At 51.3% G+C, this 22,145-nt stretch overlaps 1 protein-coding gene across 6 annotated transcripts in view; it reads left to right on the forward strand.

Annotated features, from left to right (window-relative positions):
* The window catches only part of TTC7B (tetratricopeptide repeat domain 7B), a 209,687-nt gene that overhangs the window by 146,814 nt on the left and 40,728 nt on the right, over positions 1-22,145 (forward strand). For 2 of the 6 annotated variants that reach the window (XM_037031805.1, XM_037031806.1), the window contains 3 exons: positions 4,732-4,829; positions 8,515-8,679; positions 20,108-20,248. In XM_037031805.1, coding sequence (XP_036887700.1) covers positions 4,732-4,829; positions 8,515-8,679; positions 20,108-20,248 — 404 coding nt within the window. Of the gene's footprint in view, positions 1-4,731; positions 4,830-8,514; positions 8,680-11,532; positions 11,584-20,107; positions 20,249-22,145 lie in introns of all 6 variants that reach the window. The other 4 variants (XM_037031807.1, XM_037031808.1, XM_037031809.1 and 1 more) reach the window with 2 other exon arrangements.

The raw sequence follows: 22,145 nt of genomic DNA on the forward strand, positions 1-22,145 counted from the left end.
TTATCACCCCGCCACCCACATTGAAGTGGGCTTTGCTTCTGCCGGACCTGTATGTTCCAGATCAGATTCTTACAGGAGTATTTAAAAGGCCTGCATGGACAGTGGGGCCACCGCCTGCCGAGGAGAGCAGAGATTGCTATTGGCATGAAAGTCGTGTTTTCAAGAAATTAAAGTCATGACTCAAACAGGAATTAAGCCTGCATCAAAGATTTTATGTATTTCATTAACTAAAGAGGGGATTGGTCAAATGTTAAGGCCAGTCCCAAGAAGAATTTGAAAAACAGATATGCTGAAATGAATTTGCAGATAAATGCAAAAACAATGTCCTATTGGACAATAAAATGTATTTGAGGTTATCTTTTCTCTATGGCAGAAAGAGTATCTTGGCCGGATGAAGTTCATTCGCCTTGTCATGTTCCTGCCCCCAACCCCCACCCTCCTCCCTGCAGAGCCGTGGCAAGGCCTGGACAGGCCGGGCCAGTGCAAGGGGCCCACCCTGCAGAGGCAGACACTCTGAGGAGGGTGGGCTGTCGACCCCCAGCAGGCCACCGAAAGACGCCTGGTGGCCCGTTGTGGCCATTTTCAAGTCTCGGGCCATATGTGTGGAGTGTGAGTGTGCCCCACCCGGCAGAGGAAGCTTGGCGATGCGATGGGCTGTAATGGGTGAATTCCAATAGCTGCTCGTTCGTTCAGAAGATGTTTCAAGCTCACAGAAAGCAAGATGTATGGGCAGCCCCCATTATGCTCTTAAAAGTCAGGAACCTAAAAATGTATAAAACCCCAATCCTAAATGTGTGATAAGTGTGTGGTTTGCCCAGCCCAGCCCACCAGCAGGCACGCACGTGATCTGGCGGCCATGGTCTGCCACCGCGGTCTGCCACCGCTGGTCCCGGGGACAGAAAAGGCAGGATGGGCCATGGGGAAGCAGCCAAGGGCAGGTGGAATTCCATGTGAGATTTTGTTTTACAAAAGTTTCTGTAGTTAAAAAAAAGAAGGTCAAGATCAGGACCCTGTGGAGAGGATGGGTCCTTGTGAACTGACATTAACAGAGATGACCACAGGCCCATGGGCCGTGTAGCTAGCAGGGAGGGCGCGTGTTCTGGGAAGCCACATGACCCTGTGCACAGCTGGGGCGCAAGAATTGGACCAGAGTTCCCTTCCTGACTGTAGCCCATGGCGCAGCACCGCCTTCCTCTTGATGAAAAGATGATCTTCCCTTTTGTGGGCATGTTCTGAAAATAAAGATCATTTTAATTTTAAAAAGATTCTACTTTTCTGGGTCTTTAGGCAGAAATAGAAAATGCTCGTTTTTATGTTCCCCAAAGCCCCTTCCTTCCAGCTTGTCAGAAGCAGCGGGCTTGGGGAGTGTCTGCCGCCAGCCCAGCCAACAGGCGATGCGCCCCGGCCGGTGGCTGCGGCCCAGGCTGGAGCGCGTTCCTTTGCCTGTGCCCCCTTTAGAGATGAGAACAGAAACCCATCAGCTTTCACGTTGCCAGCTTTCCCTCAGTTCTCCACACCTCACCCACCTCCCCACATTTCCTCCCACTTAGCAACCAAGAATATTGAATGTGAGGAGAAAAAAATAGCAGAATTGGAAAGCTTTTTAAAAATACTTACCCAAATGCCTGGGCTGTGTCCCTGCTTCCTCCGTTTCCTGAAGGATCTCTCAGGGCCAGAGTAGGGAGGCACCTTGGCTGCAGGCTCACTGTGGGTAGGGGGTGGGTTTAGGGGGACCCGTCACAAAACTGCTCCCTCCAGCTGCTCCTTCTTCCAGCTGCTCCTCTCCCCAGCTGCTCCTCCCCCCAGCTACTCTGAAAGCCTTGAGGAAAGGGGTGGTAATCCTGTGGCACCTTATTAAGGATATTCCTGTTCGTTTGTTTTAACTTTATTTTCTCTGGGATATAAATACATGTTTCTCCTGTAGCCCATACCATTGTGCAAATTTAGACATCCCAAGAACAGTCCAGAAGACATGACCCTGGCAACAGAATAAAGCCTCGGGGTCAGGGGACTGTGTTGTGACCAGGGACAGCACATGTCGCAGTCCTCCACGTAAGGGCAGCTCTGGGCCCAGCAGCCCTGGATCTGCAATCAGGTCACATGAGTTTTAGAAAAGGGTAGAATCGCATGAGAAGTATTCCTGCTTAAAAAAGAAAAAAGAAAAAAATCGGAGCAGCAAGCTCAGTCTGGGCAGGAGGCGATGAGTTGCCACCTGGAGAAGGTCCACGCCGACTTCCCAGCTCAGGGCGCCCTTGTTTTGGAGCCTGATCAGTTGAGAGGGAAGGGGGGCCCTTTGCTTGACCTGCCAGCTTCCCATGGCTCCCCTGCCCGCACCCCAGCTCCATGCTGAGGCCGGCACAGACCTTCCGAGCACAGAGGAAGACACAGGCAGGACCAGGGCCAGACTGAGAACAGACCCAGCTTCATGTTCTCTGCAGCTCGGCCCTCCTCTTCCTTTTGCTTGAAGGAAGATCTCTAGGGGCAGGTCACTGCGCCGAGCCTTAGGCAGCTTCAAAGAGCATTCCACCTGCCGTCTGAGAGCAAAATGGTGGGTGGCATTCTCTCGAGTGTACGTTTGGAAAGGCGTCTGTCATTTCAGCAGCCTGGATTTTTTCCCTAGGTCTGCAATTTCGCTTATATTTAGGATAGAAATCTGTCTCATGTTTTGTCTTCTTGGTCTTAGTAGTCTCTGGGGCCCCCTCCACTTGTGCGTTTTCCCTCAGCCACTCAACACAGTGTGACTTCTGAGCAGAGAGCCTCCGCAGAAGGCCCCAGCAGCCTCCCCAGGCTGAACCTCGCAACATTCAGCCGGCCGTGGTGGCAGGCCTGCCTGAGCAGCGCTGCCCCAGGCCGTCTCTGTGACCTTCGGCCCTGGGCTGTTAGCCTTGCTGGGTAACTACTGTGCTTCCCATTTCATAGAAAATAAAAGGGAAGCTAAACAAGACTAAACTTGCCCAAGCTTTCCCAGTTAAGTAAGTAGTGAAGCTCTGAGTCAGACCCAGGTCTGTCCAATGTGAGAGCCCCCTCCACTGTGCATGCCGCCTCTGCTGACAGCCGGCTGCTTTTGTTTTTATTCTTTCTTGTTAATCACTTCTTTCCCCCTCTTGTTGCTGCCCCTTGGACCATCTCCATCATGCAGCCATCAGATTGGAAGAAAAATTTTTTCCTTCCTGATTCTCAGTTCAATCACTTACTAATGAGTAGCATTTAAAGTTGCAATATTCAGATTTTTTTGGTAATATTTTTGTAATATTTACATTAAAAACACACGAATAGACCAATGCTAGAAATATTTAGTCAGTAATGTGATTAATGAAAATTTGTGTGTACTTTTATATTATCTTCTGCTCAAAGACATTTACTGTTTCTTAGTTGCAGGAATATTTATTAGAACAGTTTCCAAAAAACACATACCCAGTGATGTAGTTAAGTATAGGCTGACGAGTCTGCTGTACTGAAGCAAGTTCCCTTCTGTTTCCTGTGGATTTCTCCAACTCCATCACTGAACCTGGAAATTGCAGCCTGCAAACCACATTACGTTTCCTACCAAATCTTGTTTGTACCACTTCTAGTAACAGCTGCTGCAACAAGGAAGGAGACTGTGTCCTTTTATTATAGAATTTGAACTTCTTAACAAAAAAAAATATATCACTCTTAGAGCCCCCAGATTGATAAAAATGGATTCAAAGAAAAGCATGAAGGATTCAAACTTGAAAAGACAGATAAGCTTTTTGGAGCTTCTTTGATGGAATATCATGATAGAGGAAAAAAGAATTGTCTTTGCTCCCAAGCTTCTTAGAATGTAAGAAAACAAAAACAAGAGTCAGTATGAGCCAAGGTCCCTTAGCTGAGTTTCGTCCCTGTTGGTCCCCATTCCCCTCCCCCACTGTGTAGGAGCAGGCTGGGTGGGGGGATTTGGTGCAAGGACCAGGCAGGGGTGTGGCCTGGAGGCTGGCCCCAGCTCCTGCTGGGTCCCCTCTGAGACGCCCCTTCTTCTGCTCCGGTATCACTGGATGGGGCTGCAGCTCCAGCTCTGCTGGAAACCAACCAGCACATTGTGCGACCCCCGACCTCCCGTCCTCCTCTGTTAAACAGGGCACGCAATCCGTCTTATAGACCTGGTCTGGGACCCGAACAAGGCCATAGCTCTGATCGACCCTTGAAGAGTAGGGGCCAGGGGTTCTCGGGGACACTCAACTCCGGCTGTGCATCAGAAGCTTCTGGGGAGCTTTGAGACATGTCGACTGCGCCAGAAACTCTGGTGTTTTTGTTCTGGAGTAGGGCCTGGGCATCAGAGTTTTCCAGAAGTGCCTGCGGTGACGTCCCTGTGCAGCAAGGGCCTCGAGGCACTGGCGTCAAGTGTCCTCAGTTCACAGGCCCTTCGAGGAGGGTGTGTGTGGGCTGGATGCCAGTCACTCTCCCTATAAAGTGGACGGAGAGCTGAGCTTCTCATTTTTTATTTTTATATTTCATAATGATTAAAAAAGAGGCTAAAATTAGCAAGGGTCTGTGGGTGTGGTTTAAGCACTGTTCCTGACATTGAATGCTGAAATCAATCCCAGCCAAAGCCGAGCCAGGAAGCGGGGCACTTTGTAATAGACGTACAGGTGCAGAAGAATGTCAAAACACGCACCCAGAGGTGTTCCTGCATTTCAGGAGTCGGTATTGGTTGATTCTGCTTCCTCCCACCCACCCTGCAAATGACTGACATTTGGAGCTGTTGTTTTGCAGTGACTCCGGACGTGGGAGCAGCCTCTTAGACAGAACCATTGCAGACAGACGACAGCTTAACACAATCACTTTGCCAGACTTCAGCGACCCGGAGACAGGTGAGAATAAAGAGCCAGAGGGGATGGAACGGTGCAAAGGCCAGTGTGAAGCCTGTGTCCCCAGTGACAGGGAACAAAGATGGCCAGGGACCGGGGCTGGGAAAGAGCTCACACAAATCGGTTCAGCTCTCAATTGAGGTGCATTTTCTCCTATGTCTTTTTCAAGTTTGTTCATAGTGGGGGAAGGAATATTACATGCCCAACACAGCTCTTTGAAATCTTTCTATTTTTTCCCCTTGCTCTTAGAGCCTAAAACTCGAAACTAAAATTAGATTGTTCCCATCTCCATCAAGCTTCCTCTGCTTTGCTGTTTCTCCCTCTCGCTTAGATTTCAGACCTAGCTGAAATCCAGGTTCTGATTTCTAATCCGTTGCACCTATGGACACATACATCCAGCAAAAGACCCTGAAGGGAGGCAGGTGGGCTCTGAGCTTCCGAGGGTACTGTCCCCACAGGGAAGCCTGCAGCACTTTCTGCCTCTGAGCAGATGTCTACCCGCCTTAATTGTTTGCCTTCTCACATTTGCCTAAGCACCGAGGAGTAAACACACCTCTAATGTTCAGTACTCCAAATGAGCAATTCTAGTAGTGATACCGACTGTTGAGCGTCAGTTTGGAAAACTCAGCGGAACCACCAAACATACAGAAATTTGCTTCACGTTGAGCCTCAAAGGTGGTTCCACTTGGAACCTGGGTCTGCTGCTCCTCCTGCTACCCCGCAGGGGACTGTGTGAGGCTCCGTCCTGGTCTGGGTGGGCCTGGTCTCGTATGGGCTGGCTGTTTCAGAGGGGCCTCCAGGCTCTGCTGCCCTCATGCCAGGTCCAAGCTCCTGACCAAGCCTTTCATGCCACATCCCACTGACTACAGATGGTGGCAGAAATAAGTGAGGCCCTTGTTCTCCGTTCTCCCCTCTGCCCTGGGGAACATTTTCCCAAAGCCCTCAGGGGTTCCCTTCTTCAGGTTAAAGCTCGGGCACCATAGTGTCCAAGTGAGGTGTGTCTGTGTGGCACAGTCAGGGTCATGACCCCCTTGTCCTTCGTGGTGTTCACACCCCACTTTCACTCTGGGCACCCAGGGGTCTGGGCTGCCGGTGCGGGCACCCTGGAACAAGCAGAGAAAACCACAGCTTCCCAGGCACTGGCCAGTGGCCGCTGGGTTGCTGCTGCTGCTGCTGCACCACCCATAGGGGTCCCTCCAGGCCCCCCTTGCCTGGCCCTGCCCCCAGGGCCCCACAGAGGCAGTTTCCACACCACCAGTCACTCACCCAAGGGACAGGGAGTCCAAACAACGGAGGCCACATTAGGCCTTGTTGACTGTGGCCTGGCCGCCGATGACAGTAAAACACGCTGAAATGATCCTTCAAGTCAGAGATAGAAAAATTAGGAAGGCCCACCTAAAAATGGAAAGGTGCCTCCATCTCATTAAATAGCCCACAGTCGTCAGCTCAGCAGCAGGGCGGGAGGGCCCGTGCACTCTTACTCGTGCGCCTGTGTTGGCGGCCTGTCTCCTGTGCCACCCCAGACCTTAGCTCCAGGTCAGAAGGTCGACGGAGAAGGTTCGCTCCCATCCCTGCCCCCACACCTTCCCTCTCCCTAAAGGTAACCATTTCTGTTACTTTATTTGTTTACCCTTGCGGTGTTTCTTCATGCGGATAAGGGTAGATGTTATTTCCCATGTCCCCAGACATTAAAATGGCCCAGTGCGTGTGCTGTGCGGGCCCCTGACATCTCCTGCTTCACGGTGCCTCCATCTGCAGACAGGGTCCTCACTCTCCCACGACGCACAGATTCCCATTCCACACTGACCATGCACATGGCCACAGCCATCTCCTTCTTCTGTCATGGTCCCCAGTTCACAGGTCGCTAAGGAGGCTGGCGAATTTCAAATGCCCAGCGCAGCACCGCTGCCTTAGGGGAGCAACTGGGCTTTGGGGACAAAGAGAATAGGGAGGCATCAGACATAAAAACGGCTCTGACTTTAAACAGAAGTGACTCGGAGATCAGCTGTGTTTGGAGAGAGCCTGACCCTGGCAGGGGACAGCTTGTCAACAGCCTCGGTCCCTGCTACCCCCAGGGCCTCGCTGCTTTTCTGAATTCCCTAATTTGGAGGGCTGGGCCTCTGCCACAAGCAAAGCCGGAGGGTGTTGCCTCCTCGAGGGCGCGGGATCCTGCTGATTCCGAAACACCCGCTGTGCACGTGGGTCCTTTGTGAAGCCATGGGCCTCTTAAGTCACTTATTTTTATGTTTCAGAACTAAAATTTAGTTCCTATTTCTTTATTTTATTTCCTATTGTGGGAAATACTCAACTATACCAGACTACAGATATAATATAACGAATCCCCTTATACCTCACCGCCAGCCTTCAGCAATTAGTACTCTTTTCTCATCCGCCTCTCCCGTTCCCGATTAGTTTTTGTAGAGTATTTTAAAGCAAATTCCAGACATCACACTTCACCTGTTAAAATTTCAGTATATATGTCATACAGGTATGAACTTTTACAGACTATAACCTCAGTGCCATTGTTCTACCTCTGGGTCATTGTAAAGTGCAGGCTCAGTGTTCTTGACCTTGGAAGAGGTTCATTAGTTGGCATATGGTTTCTGCCTCTGAAGCCGTCCACATGCAGTTCTGTGGAGTCAGGTCAGGGGACCCATGTCTGGGAGCACGGACAGGCCCGGTCCACTGTGGCCAATCGTGTGGACGGTGGTTTTATTGGGTGGGTGTGGCCAGCTGAACAAGCCCCCCTCAAAGACCATGATTTCTCTTCTAATATCACCCCGGCTCTCCTTCCCCCAAACCTGTCATTGAATGGTCCCAGCCATTGAAAAAGAAGAATCAAATGGGTGACAGTCACAACCCTGAAGCTGTGAACCACTGCCTTTTCTTTGGAATAAGTCGGTAGTTCCTTAAATAGAGGATGAAAAAAGGTTTTTTTTGTCCTTTGGCCTCTAAAACAGGATGCAGAGTCAGGGGATTTATCTTTAATTGTTGGTAGATGTGACCAGATGCCTACCCAGAGCAAAATAACCCTGTTAACTTGAAAGCCTGGGTCATTGCGCCCCGGAAAACTCTGAGTGTCACTGCGGTGGTCTCCCCGTCACTGTGGCTCTCTCCAGCTGTAAGACAGGAAGGTGCAGTCCTAGCTCCCTTTCCAAGTGCCCGGCCGGCACCACCAGCCACGGGCCAGCTTAGACAGCCCAGCCCTCCAGGGCCCTATGGCTCTGGGGCCGCAACCTGTGGTTGCACACAGTGTGTCTGCATCCAGGAAAACACAAATGAACTCTATGCCAGTGCTTCTCAGAGCAAACATGTCGAGGAAAAGTCGAGTTCTAACACTTTTCGGCTGAAAAGCGGACACTGTCCACCAGAACGTCCAGGGTGTCGTAGGTTAAAGACGTGTCCTTCCCACTGGGCGGTACTGCTGAATCTGGGCCCAGGTAAAGCTGCCCTATTTGTGTTCCATGGTGTCATTGCAGAAGAATTGAATGACTAGTGGGGAAATAGCAAACTTGTTTTCTTTAGAAAACACTTGTATCCTCTTGTCAAGTAGAGGAATGACTGTGTATTACATGACCTCATTTTCTTTGCAGCTTATGTGAGTATATTAAAAGCTAGCTTATTTTTCTTTTGTGTTTCTAAAGTTTTTTTTGCTTTTGTCCTTTTTTTTTCTCTTTCACCTTTTTAGTGTCAGATTCCTCCTCCTCCTCCTGTTCTCTTTCAAGAACCGAATCTCCTCTCCACCTGTTTGTGTCTTCTCATCTCCATTCTCATCCCAAACCCGATACCTCTGTGTGGCCCCCAGCCGCGCGCTCATTCAGTGACCCCGGTCCCCGCCAGGAGCCCTCTCTGTGTAAACATGGTTTATGGCTTTTCCGTTCTCGTTCTATCTGCTTTGTTTGCCTGGCGTTTCCTTCTCTGATAATCTTCCTAACTGATAAGCTGGATAGGAAACTCCATCAAATTTATCTGAGGGGAAAAATCCTGCTAATTTGAAAATCCAAAAGCTGTTCAGGGCAGGAAGAGATATTGGCCGCCCAAGTTCCAGCCTTCTCTTTGAAAAGTAAAGGAAACCTGTTTTAAGCAGAATTTATAAAACTTTTCTAGAATATTGTTTCTAGCTCTCAGGTACTTCTGTGCTTTCCTGGAGTTGATATAAATGCATTAAAGTTCTACTGCTTTTTAAAGAGGTAAATTAGCCCTGGCTGCTGTGGCTCAGTGGATTGGGTGCCAGCCTGCAAACCAAAGTGCTGCTGGTTTGATTCCCAGTCAGGGCACAGGCCTGGGTTGGGGGCCAGGTCCCCAGTAGCAGGCTTGTGAGAAGCAACCACACATTGATGTTTCTCTCTTTCTCCCTCCCTTTCTCTAGAAAGAAATAAATGAAATATTTAACAAAATGAAAAATAAGGCAAAATAGAACAATCAGCAAATAATTTATCCTAAATATTTCTGATTTTCAATTTAGAAATTAATTCAACAAGTATACAGTAGTCAAGCCAGTTCTCTGGAGATAGTGGTCAAATATGCCCCTTAACTATGCAGTTCTGGAACTTTACTGTGCGTTAAAATCACACTAAGAGCTTTGAAAAGTGCAGGGTGGACCCCCTGGGCCCCACCCCAGAGTTTAGGACTGGGCAGGCCTGAGGCGGGGCCCAGGGGTCGGCATTTACAAAACGCCCCGTGGTCCCAGTGCTGGCGGGCCATCCACTGCACTTTGAAAACCAAGTCTGTACGTAATTTTCCATGTGCAAGCAAGGAAGATGTCGGGTTTATGTCATGAAACTATGCAGAAAAATTGAACAGTGTTTTGATCTAATTCTGTGTTTCAATAATGCAGAAATTTGAATGTTTTAGGGTGTCTGGGAACCTGGCAATAACAAAAAATGCCTTTATTAAAATGAAATGGTGGTTGATAAAGTCCTTAAATGGGACCTGATGTGGATCTCACCAGGAGAGTCCACCCTTGTTGTCTTCAACTCATTTATTTAATGTGCATTATCAGCAGCACCAGGAAGTTTAATCTCGGCATCCATGACTTACAAGGGCTTATCTTATTATCAGCAGCACCAGGAAGTTTAATCTCGGCATCCATGACTTACAAGGGCTTATCTTCGTTCCAAACGCTCAGTTATAGGATGAACAAAAAGCTCCTAAGGGGGAACTACTGCCAGAAAGAACAGCCCCCCACCCCCCCACCCCCCACCCCCGGCAATGTGCTCATCTCTCCACGGCTAACCCGTGTGTTACACACACACAGTCGGGGCAGAAATGAGGCTCACACCTGAAATCAGACATCCAGGCCAAGGTACCAGCCTTGCTTGTCTGCACGCTGGGCTTTCAGAACGTGCTTCAGTGTCAGTCTCAGCTTTATGAAGTGGAAGACGAAGATAATGCTTAAGGTGTCTATGTTTTTTTTAATCCTCACCCAAGGATATGTTTATTGATTTTAGAGAGGAAAGGAGAGAGAGAGATCAGTGTGAGGGAGAAATGTCAATCAGTTGCCTCCCATACCAGGGATCGAACCCTCACCCTAGGTATGTGCCCTGACCGGGAATCAAACCTACAGCCTTTTGATGCATGGGGACGATGCCCCAGCCAACTGAGCAACCCAGCCAGGGCTATTTATGTTGTGTTTAATCCATTTCTTAAAATAGATTTTCCCCCTTAAAACAATGCCTTGGGGCAATTGCCAACTTCAGTTTTTCCATAAGAATTGTTTTTTACATTGACTTTTGCTCAGGTTTTTTGCCATAAAATGGGATCTTACTGCTCTCGAATACAGAATGCTCCCACTGCCTCAACCACCCCTTCACTCCTTCACACAACAAACCCACAGACCTCCCCACCCTGCCTGCGTTCATCACACTGCACCCCAAGGCCCCCGTGTTCCTTTAAATCCGTCAGATGGAGGTCCCGTCTCGTCCAGTGAGGCACCTTTGTGTTGATTCATGAGTACGATGTTAGGGCAATGAGCACCACCCATTGGGCTTTCTGCTCGCTGCGTACGTCCCAGACAGGCTCGGTTGCTCATTTTTTGAGAGGCTCTGAGTCATCGCCCATCCTTGGGGAGTAGCCAGCCAGGAACCAGGTGTCTTCACAAAGACCAAAGCACCCAGGTCTTATTTATTCACCCCCTCGGGTACAGTGTTTAGTTAGAGGAGGAAACATACCTTGTGTTAGTGACAGGTGTAGGATTTCCTGATTAACATCATTCGTTAAGGTCTGTTTAATCGTTCAATTAAAGTCTGTTCATTAGGACAGACAGCCACAACCTGAATTTTACAAATTTCTCCCTCCAACCCTTTGACTTCGCAGAAAGGAAAACTAGCCAAACCCTACAAACCCTTGGAATCATAATCAGGGTTAATGTGTGGAAAGATCTGAAAACTGCTTGTTTGATTATTTTTCCCTTCCCTTTGGAATTTCCTGCCCTGGAAACAGAACACATTACAGGAACCAGCCAGCTTTCGTGTGCTGGTTGAGGCTTCAATGTAGAGGAGAAGGTCCAGTTGGCCTTTCTTTGGTTAAAAAAAAAAAATTGTTAGTGGAAAAATATGTGTCATTCTTGAGTTGAAATCTGATTCCCGACTGCCAGACTTACAGTTGGAAGGTTATTAGAACTCTGTTTGCTTTTTTAGCCTTAATTTTGATTTTCCAAATGTTTTGTTTCTTGGTTTTAATTTTCGGTTTGATTTGTTGTTCCAAGGCAACTCTCCAGAAGTATACTTTCATGGTTTTCCCTCCCTTTTTTCAGTTAGTAAGTAGTTTACCAATCTATCAACCTTTCGGAGGGTCTCAGGGTCACGCTGCCCTCCATCCCGGAATGTGTGTTGTGGCTGCTGGTTGCTGAGCTGATGTGGACGTTCGGCTGCCGCCTGCTTGCCCACTCCGCCACCCGGGGCTCCCTCGCCTGCGATCCTGAGGCTTCCGCTGCTGCCGGGCTCTCCATGCGGAGGAGGCAGTACTTGTCTGGGGAGGACCACAGAGGAAGGCAGTGCAGGAAAAAATGCCCCAGGAAGGGTGTGGGCAGGTGGGTCGGCAGCTCCCCCACCCCCTGCACTGGTGTGGCTGGGAAGCGGGAGACACCCAGCGCCCCCAGGGCAGGCCATCCGTAAAACTGGGGTAGAGGAAACCAGTTGAATCTTGAAATTCCTTTCCCCGTTCCACCATTTTTAGAAAAGCAATTCTATAATTAATTTTCCTAAAGTAAGCTAAACAGACATCATAAAACTTAAACTACTTCTACCAAAATTTAAAGGAGACTAAGCAATTCCCCGAGCACAGGACTGGCGTCTTGGGTGGTGTTCCTTTAAGGCCTTAGTGAATTGCAGCATTTCCCAAAGGCTGTTCTTAGACCACTGAGTCTCCCTGGTCGAATGTTCTCAGAGACTCACAGTTCTCATTAGCACGTGAAAGGCTCTGAGACGTCCCACAGTTTTAAAAAGTTGAAGGCGCCTTGGGCTGTGACCCAGGCTCCCCAGCTGACTTCCTCTTTGTTTACAGTCTTAGGAAAGTGAATCCTGCTTGTGGCAAATACGCCCTCGGGGAGGCGATTTTTCCCCTGAAATCTAGCTTGACCTAAAGTCCATGATAGAAAACAAATGTTTGGTGTTGTCCTCGCATTAGGGTTCTGCGGGGCAGGGAGAAAAAAGGTTTCACTGCCAGGATCCTTTCAGTATCAGGCCACTGGGATCCATGCAAACAGTGTGGTTTTTAGAAAGTGAGGCTACACTAAAATCCTCACGTAGCCCCCATCAGTTAAAGTGGGCTTCTGTTTGTTTGTGAGTGTCGATAGATTCATACAAGGGACTTGTATTTTCTGCTTCCCGTAGAAACAGCTCCAGCTGTTTCCCCAAGGCCAGAAAACCAGGGTCTAAGAGCCAGCTCTGCCCAGGAACACAGGCTCCTTGCAGTCAGCGCCCCTGGGCCTTAGTGCCCCCTCTGTAAAGAGGGAGGGTGGCTAGCCCCCTGCACTCCCAGAATTCCATGGTGTGCCAGTAGCCAGGCCTGATCCCAGCCTCAGCCAGGTGCCCCTGTCCCCGAGTTGCAGCCCGGGCAGGGACAGCTCCCCGAGGGCAGCCGCCCAGGGCCCTGTCCACACTGCCGCTGCCCGTCGCTCCTTAGCACTCCAGACCCTTGCGCCCCCGACTCAGGTGCTCTAGCAGTCGCCACTTTGAGAAAAATGTGTGCGGATGTTTGACACCCCTCCCCCAAAACGCGCTAAAATCGAGAATGCCAACATGGGTTCCTGGCTCAGTTTTTCATCTCGCCGATCCTGGTGGCGAGTCTGCGGCTCTCTTCGGAGACACGTAACCAGGAGGAGAGAATAAACAGGTTAGAGACCAAGCACGCCTCTCAACAGAAACAAGGTTGAGAAATAAATTCAAGGCAGTAGACTTTTTTCTCTCTTTGATGGCTAGCGTTTTATTCTTGAGTTTGCATTTTCTAACACTCAAAACATGTGATTATGACCAGGAAGTGACTAGTCGGGCGGCGTGTTGCACCCGTGCTCTCGCCTGATAAAATTAAGTAGCTTTTAAAAATCTCTCTATGAAAAGCCTCCCCTGTGGCTGACTGCGCTGCATTTGAGGCGTGGCCATTTTGGAAGTTCAGCCCTAACAATTCAAATATAAACCTTTTCTTGCTAGTCTAATTAGAGTCTCCTCCATTAGTTCAGCGGCGCCTTTCCTTAAACAAGATCCAGTGGAAGTTCGGGAGATTGACAAGTCAACAGTAAATGGCTCTCAGACAGGAGTTGAGGAGCATGTGTCCAGGAATTAGAATATGTCCCAGCCCCAGGAGGCTGCCTGCCTTCAGAGACAAACACAGCCTTCCCTAGGCAGGAGGGCACTTCTGTCCAGAGACACAGCCTTGGGAACAGGCAGCACACGGGGAGGGTTCGAAGGAGATAAGGCATCTGCCCAGTGTGGCCCTCCGGCAGGTACCGTCTCCCGCCCAGGGCCAGGGCGCAGCTCCCTGGCAGCTGGTGTCTTCCTTACATGCGCGTGAACGGCATCCCCCCACGCTTCCGTGTGACCGCCTGGCCTTGCCAGCACTGCCAGCAGCCTGCCGGGCCACCCCTGCATGCCTGCTGGTGACCACGTACCCCAGCCTTCCCCTGCCTTGGTGTGATCCTTCCCCAGAGCTTTCCCTGGGAGGAACCTTCCCTTTCAGGAGAAGACACGTTTTGTCAGGTTTAGTGTGTTGATGATTCTGTTAAAGTCGTTGGGAAATTGTGTCGTCTGGGAGCACTGGGTAGGGCGGTCCCGGCTTACTTGGCTGTCTTAATCTCTGTTACCCTCAGTGAAAAAGGAAATTGTCTGCTAGCACCACCGAGGGCCCCAATCAGAGGGACCCACAGCGGGAGGCCTCGCTGCCAGTGGGAAGTGGGTAGGACCAGGCAGTTGCCCGTAAAGCAGCTCCAGCCCCATGTCCCCGTCACATTAGTGGTCACACTACCAGGAAGGGGAGGTAGCAGCCTTCAGAATTAGAAATGTGGAAGGGAGGTCCGTGACATTGTAGGTCGAGGAGGCCACCACCCCAGATCCACCTCCTTGGGTAGACAGGACTCCCTCCCTCCAGCAGAGATGGAAATTGTCCTGATGCCCACAGGGTGGTGGTGAGGGGCCAGCCTGTTTAATGTTTTTTTTTAAAAGGGCTACAGAGAAAACGCACCTAATTTGAGGGCTAAAGTGAGCGTGGACTCTCCCTGTCCTCCCCCTGCCAAAAGTAGGAGAGAATCACCACGAGCTCCTCTGCCGCCACCCCCTTAGGCCCCAGGACGCCCTGGCTCCTGGAGCTCGGGCGCCCAGGCGCAGGTGGGGGAGGCTCGCCGGGCTGCCAGCAGCCTGCAGCGTCGGACACACGTGCTCTGAAGCCTGGTCTCGAGAAACGGATTCTTTTCCTGGTAAAAAAGAAAATGTTTCAGCACAGCTCTCTGGCACAATGCTTAGTCATTCAGATTGCTCCTCGGTAGTCAGGGCCTTGAAGAGGTGAATTGCTGCCTTGTTTCCTTCTTATTTTAATGGACTGGGGACACAGCTTCTAAGAACTGGGGGCTGAATAGACTTTCTTGACAGATACCGTGGAATCACTCCAGGACTGAGGGAAAATAAACAGAGAGATTTGTGAGCACGCCGTTACAGAGCAGCTCATGTCTATGAGGAGCAGACGCGGGGAGGCAGGTTGCTGCTGGGGCGTCAGGCGGAGGGCACGTGGGTGAGGGGCAGAGAGGGGACTTGGGGCGGGGCCACGTGCTCCGTCACGGTCCCATGTTCGTGCACATGAGCCTCTTGAGTCAGGTCTGGGGCGGAGAAGCACAGAGCAGCCAGAATCCTGAGCACACGTGGGAAGTGTGTCTACTGAGGTGCCTTTGGTGGAGGATCTGTCTGCATGTAATGTAACAGTTGTGCCTTGTTTCTGGACCGTGACGCTTGCCAGTCACTAGGGAGGCAGGGATCCATCTGAGATCTAGCTTATCGTCCACATGCTGTGCAGCCAGGAGGAGAGCGGGCAGGCCGACATCCTTCAGGTGGCAGCCCCTCACTAGTGCCCCCACAACAGACAGTCCAGGGGACAGCTGGACTGTAAGTCCACACCATGCGTTCGGTGACCCCGCTGGTGAGGATACGGGGGCAGCGAACATAACCAAGCCACGAGATTTATTATGCCTTTGGTGTAACAGCGTGACTGCCTCCGACACCCCTTCCATGGGGGACTTGAACGGGGAGCCGCGGCCCCTGTGGGTCTGCCACACTTCAGGTCTGTGGGAGATGCACTGCAGGTGCGGGCTGCTTCGGAGAGAAGGATCTGCGTACAGCCTTCCACTGCAAAGGCAATTTGAGCTGACAGCTCCCAGTGTCCCACTTGTGACAGGGTTTCTCAACAGGCTTCGGCATTTGATAGGAGCGTGGGTCAGACATGCTTGGGAGGCGTTCAGAGCTTGCCTCACAGCTCCCGGAGGTCAGTGGCCTTGGTTTCTGGTCCTCTTGGCCCATGGGGCAGGGCTTCTGGGCCACAGTTCCTGGGCCCACGCCTTGCCTCCCCCGCCTACCCCACCACACACACACACGATGGTCCACGGGGAGCCCAGAAGAACACCCTGGATGTGGGGATCAGAGCAGCTCTTTAAGCGGCACTCTGCCTTCATAGCAGGCGTCTGAGATGACATTTCCTCCTGGGTATCTGTCTGGGTGAGGGAAGAAAACGCAGTCGGCTCGAAGAAACGCAGATCTCCTCAGCTGCGGGGCCTCTCAGCCCCCAGGGTCACCGCACAGACAAGCAGTGCTGGTCCCCGTCAGACCCGGTTACCAGCAAGCTCATGTCTCCAGGTTCGGATTTCAGTTTAGGGGCACGTCCTGTGTCCCCCCCCCTCCCCATTCCTTCTTCAGGCCTCACTTGCAGACTCCCCTCAGGCCACTTCTACTCTGGGGAGACAGACAAGCGCAGCTTTAAAAACCTGGGGTTAGACTGGCCCTTCTACTTGTTCACACACGTAAACCAGAATTCACTGTTTTGACATGGACTGTTTCAGTCTTAGGAGATAGCAAGACACAGTTATTTTGATTATATTTTGATGTTTTTAATCAGATATATCCATTCTGATTCCTAATGATGTTAAGCCCTTTTTCTCCCCTCTAGATTCTAATCCAATGGAAGGATTTGATGTGCTGTGTCATTTCCAGGAATGGCAGGTGTTAACTATTAAATAGTGTTACCATTATTGTTAGTCCCCTACCGTTACTAATAAGCATCTGAATGCCCTGATACCCAACCCTGGCTCAGAGCATTAGAATGTCGCCCAGGCCCGATGGCTGCCTTTGTGCCCTGTGCAGACGGAGGGATTGGCCAGGAAGGGAAAAATCACTTCCGGTGAAGCTCTGTTACGCTCCGTATTTCAGTGGGGTAGTGCAGCTGCGGGGGGTGGTCACTCAGCGAGGTGCACCACTGTCCTGTCCAGCCCCGGGTGCTGGAGAAGCCACACTGAGGAGCCCTTTGAGACAAGGAAGGTCTGACCCCTTACTGGGGAAGGAGAGTAGAGCATCCGAAAGAGGGGACCACTCTTCGAAACTGCGCCCAGCGACCTGTCTGCTGACGGCCGCATCCACTCGCTCATTCTGCGAGCACCTGCCGTGGGCCTGACGTTGTGAGCCCCTGAAAACGCCGAAGTGGAAGGCAGGTTCCTGTCTTCCCGAGCTGCACCCAGTCCAGTGGGAGAGACAGTTGCGTCAACTGGAACGTAAGACAGTGGGACCTGGACATTGGTCACCGCAGCCACGGGGCCCAGCTGCTTACAGGGCAGTGATGGGAGAGAGGCAGAGCTCCCAGCAGCCCTCCTGGGGGAGGGGCTGTCAGGGCTGGATTTAAAGGCTAGCCCCGGAATCAGGCCAGTGCTTGCCGGTTTTGCGCTCTGTTGTCTGTGACTTGGGGGAAGTTATGTGACCTCATTCCACCCCAATTTTGCCACAAGGAATTGTTTAAAGAGTGATATAATATATACGAAGTGCTAATCACAGTGCCGGAAACGTGGAACGTCCTCTACAGTGGATAACTGCCACTGTCATTGTCATCATCATCACTGTCATTGTCGTCATCGTCATATGCCAGACCTTGTTCACAGTGAATCGTATTTTTATGAGAAGAATTTATTAACTTAATTGTATATAGATACCACAAAGGAAGGAACTTTGGCAAAAGTTCTGATTAGTTCATCTGTGGACCAAACAAATGAAACAGTTCGTCCAAAAAGCAAAATTCGTCCCCTCCAGAAGTCATTAAATTCTCGTAGCAAAGAAGCCATAGAACCTGGTGAAAAACTTGCAGAATTTTTCTAGAACAGTCATTCGTTGTTATTTTGAAATGAGTCAATGATGAACTGTTTTACACGTATCTCAGTTTGGTTTCTAATGTGGTAAACACCCACAGACAGAACCCACGTCAGCAGGATCTCCCCAGGGGTCTCCACAACATTTCAGAGTCTAAGGGATTGTGAGACCAAGAAGCTTGAGGAAGCCTGCGCCCCCAGATTGCTGAGCGACAGGGAAGCGGCAGAGCCTGGGCTGGTTGGGGCGCATAGACTCTGCCTTCAAGCTTTTCTTGACTGAAGGTAGTAGCAGCCACTGCCTGTCCCCCGGGTCAGGGGGCCTCCGCCTCAGCGGCACCTCAGCACCCCACACGTGGTTGACAGACGCTTGGCCCCACCTCTGGGGTCAGTGAGTCCATTGGTCTGGGACGCATCTGTGGCATCATGACTTGAAACCCCCCAGATCATTTCTCGTGAAGCCACAGTCGAGAACCAGGTGTTCAGGGTGGCCCGTGAGAAGGTGAACCAGCCTGGCAGTGTCAGAACATAGCAACCATGGCCTCCTTATTGAACTGACAGTTGCTGTTACAATCTCAGGGAAATCGCAGCAAGTCCTTGTTATCACAGTTAAAATATTATTTTTTCCATAACAAGGTTAACAAAAGAAGACCCAAGAAAAAACTAATAGCGTGTTAATCAAAGTTGCTGCTGTGATTTTTTTGTAAGCAGTCAGACATGCTCTGTCGGAGCCAGGCCAACGTTCCGTGGCACTTCATCAGGCCCCCGCCTCAGGGCAGCGCTCGCTGGTGTCCTCTTCCCGGGCCTCGGCCTCCTCCCCTCGTGTGGCGGCACGCACAGGGGAGGGCTCAGCGGTCCTTTCCCGGGTGCTGTCCTCCATCTTGTCCCCTTGCAGGACATCTGTTCCTTCTCAAATGTCCACTGAGACTTTGCTCTGTGCCAAACGGATCCTTAAAGTTTGGAACCTTGGGCAGGTTCCCAGGGGCGGACGTGTTTGACAGGACCGAATGTCAAGGACAGTCTGACATGGGCCCCCTGTGCTCATGGAGGTTTTTGTCGGGACCAACGTCAAGGGCCTGTTGGCACAGACCAGATGTCCCCTGGACACTTGGCCCTGTCCAAATGCCCACAGACGGCCAGTCCTCACGGGCACCGTCTGTGTGCCGATGGGCTACAGACGGCAGATTCCCTGTCTGGTTTCCATCGCCTCCCGGGACCCTGCACCAGACCCCCACCAAAGGACTTGAGTGTCTGTAGTGAAGTCCGTGTCTCCTTCCTGCCGGAGGAGTCAGAGCACAGCATGGGAGGCCAGTCTCCCCCCGCACACGCTCCGAGAGTGAGTAAAGCACAGCACAGCGCAGGGCCCCGCAGAAAGCATTTTCATGCTCCCAACTCCGTACGACTGACTCGACTTCTCTATCAGCATTGGTGTCATATAGTGTCACTGTTTGAAACATGATGGGTTGGCAGTCACCCCTAGCGATGTTTATCTTCTCAGTGAATTTTGTGGGGAGTTATAAATCATGAATGTTGCTGGTGCAAATAGATATCAAGAGTTTTCCATTGTAAATAACTGAGACTCCTGCTCTGACTTCTGAAACCATACCGTGCACAGTGACTGTTGGAGAGAGGCGGGGACCGAGCCCCTGCTTAAGGAGGTGGCTCCCGGGCGTCGGGACCTCCTGAAGGTCAGCATGAAGGGAAGGAGTCATCTAACTCACTTGACCCCTGAATGGAAGTCCTTTTACCGGACCCTTTGTGCTCATTCTCCTCCCTCCTCACCTTTCAGGGCAGCAGGGTCCACACGAGAGTCAGGCAGGCACAGCCTCCGAGCCCCGGGCGTCCTTGCAATACAAACTGCCCCCACTGGCCTAACGATAGCCTCCATAGTAGATATCTGCTCAGACATGGGGCAAAAGGTGCTCTTTCTGTAGTGAAGCCATGTTCTAGAGTATGGTTTCAAATCTAGGGGTGTTGCCCACCTCCTGGAAGTTGCTAGGTGTGTCTGGAAATGGTCCCCATCTGCTCCAAAGGTTACCCCAGGAGACGAGTGCAGTGCCTTCCTCCGCCCCCATCACTGCTGGGGTTAGGCTCTCACGGGGGTGCCTTGTAAGGGCACTGTGTAGTCCTCGTTTGCGCCATGCTTAACGGGTGTGTCGCACGCAGCTGTGTCCTAGCCATGGCCCTCCCTGCCCCGAGCCCTCACAGCATACAGACTGAGCTTCCGGAGCTTAGCATGAGCTCTGGTGGTTGACTCAGGGATCAGCTAAAGCACAGGACTGAAAGTAAGGTTCCAGCTGTCGTGGTTGTGTTCCTTCATGGACAGTAAAACTCAGAAATGTCATGGGGAAGGGGTATGTGTGCGTCTTGAGCTCCTTGTCTGTGTGTGGGAGGGTGGGTGGGAAGTTGGTTGGGCCCACCCTTTTGTTTCTGATGCCGTCTTCTCGAAAACCCCTCACAGGCTCCATCCATGCCACGTCGGTGGCGGCCTCCCGCGTGGAGCAGGCGCTGTCCGAAGTGGCCTCGTCGCTGCAGAGCAGTGCCCCCAAGCAGGGCCCACTGCACCCCTGGATGACGCTGGCACAGATCTGGCTCCACGCAGGTACCGCCCCGCCCTCGGACTGGGACCCCACCCACCCGCAACCTGTGAGGGCCCTTGCCTCTCTAGCCCACAGCCCCTCATCTGGAGAGACCAGAGCCTTTGCAGTCACACCAAAAGATACCTGCAGCAGTTCCCACCCCCAGCCGCTGAGGACGTGTTCCTGTGCCCCAGAAGATACCTAAAACTTGAGCCCTCTATGCGCTGTGGGTCTCCCTTTTCACAGACACCTGTGATCGAGTTCAGTTTGTAAGTTCAGCGTAGTGAGAGATTAGCAGCCATCACTAATAATGAAGTAGAAGCACTTTGCGACTTCCCCTGGTGGATCGGGACTGCGGGCATCACTACCGCACTTTGGGGAGTCACTACCCCACTTTGGGGCGGTTGCTAAGTAAACTATCCAGGTGGCTTGAGCACACGAGCTCAATACTGCAACAATCCATTCGATAGCCAAGGTGGTTACTAAGTGACTGATGGGCATGTCTTAGGTAGAGGGTGGACACACTGGACAAAGGGTGATTCTTGGCCCCAGTGGGACAGAGCAGGACAGTGCAAGCTTTTGTCATGGTACTCAGGGTGGCATGATATTTAAAACTTAATGAATGGCTTATTTTTGGAATTTTCCATCTGATATTTTTGGACAACAGCTGATCGTGGGCAACTGAAACCACACAAAGTAGAACCGCACATAAGGGGACCTGGTGTTCTTCTCTGCAGGACCCATGGGTTACTGGGTGGCTCCCATCCCTCCCCGGCCTCCATGCCCTGACCCAGAGCCTGGTACACAGCAGGCGTCCAGGAAAGATCTTCCACACTGGGCTCTAAGGGTCGCAGGGAGCTTGCCATACGAAGTGCAAGGCTTGGGCTGCAAAAGGGGCCGGAGAGCTGCGCCCCAGACTTTCTCTGCGGGAGACAGCACAGCATGGTGTCCCAGACCAGGAAGTCTGGACGTCCTGCAGGCTCGGAGGGAAGTCCCAGCTCTGTGACTCAGCAGCTGCATAGATTTGAGTCGATGGCTTCCTCTCAGCCTCAGTTTCCTCATCTGTACAGTGGGGTTAACAGCACCTGTCTCCAAGGGCTGGTGAGCACAGTGCCTGGCACAACCCAGCAGTGAATTCTCGGAGAGCCTGGGGGAGGGGCCAGGCGTGTTGATGACACAGGTGTCTTAATCAAAGCCGGGGGAGGGCAGTGTTTCTGGTGTCCCTGCTCCCCACTCTGATGGCATTCCCGGGGATCCCCAGGGAGGGGGCAGGTGCCACACCTGCTGAAGCAGAAACTGGCCCAGGAAGCAGGGACGAAGCCCCACCTGAGTTTCACATGGCTGCTTTTGGAAAAAGCAGTAGTTGGAAATCCCCAAATAAATCCAGCATGCAGGCAATTTTAGCAGTAAGAATCCCACTCTACAGAGACTGCAAACAAATGATGGCTGTTGATTTACTTATATTTTAATATAAAAGGTAACTTCTGTTCCTCATGGTTTATCATTCAATCTACAAGATTCTAGCAGGGCCTTCCAAGGCCTGACCTTCGGGGCATATAGTAAAAGCCCACATTTGGCTGGGAAAGTGCTTATTATCCCCCATTTTATGCCTTTGTTATGCCTTTTCTGCCAGGGGGCCACCTGTTTACGCCGTTTCTGCCAGGCTAATTGTATGATGTTCATCCCTGTTTGGTGCCATTGGCAGATCTTTGTACAGGAAAGTGCAGTTGGTTCTGCCTGGCTCTGGCATGTCACAGAGGCGAGCTCAGCCAGCCTCTGAAGTATGCGCATCTCTAATTGAGCCATAACAGCGGCTGTAAATTTAAAAATTATGTCCTTTCAAGCAGGAGCACAAGTAAGGGGCGATTCATGAGTGTGCTGACTGCTCTTCCACAGCCAGCTCTGGGCTCTCTCAGGCCC

Source organism: Sturnira hondurensis, unplaced genomic scaffold, assembly GCF_014824575.4.
Source record: "Sturnira hondurensis isolate 20B ecotype Veracruz unplaced genomic scaffold, ASM1482457v3 Scaffold0021143, whole genome shotgun sequence".
NCBI classification, from domain to species: domain Eukaryota; kingdom Metazoa; phylum Chordata; class Mammalia; order Chiroptera; family Phyllostomidae; genus Sturnira; species Sturnira hondurensis.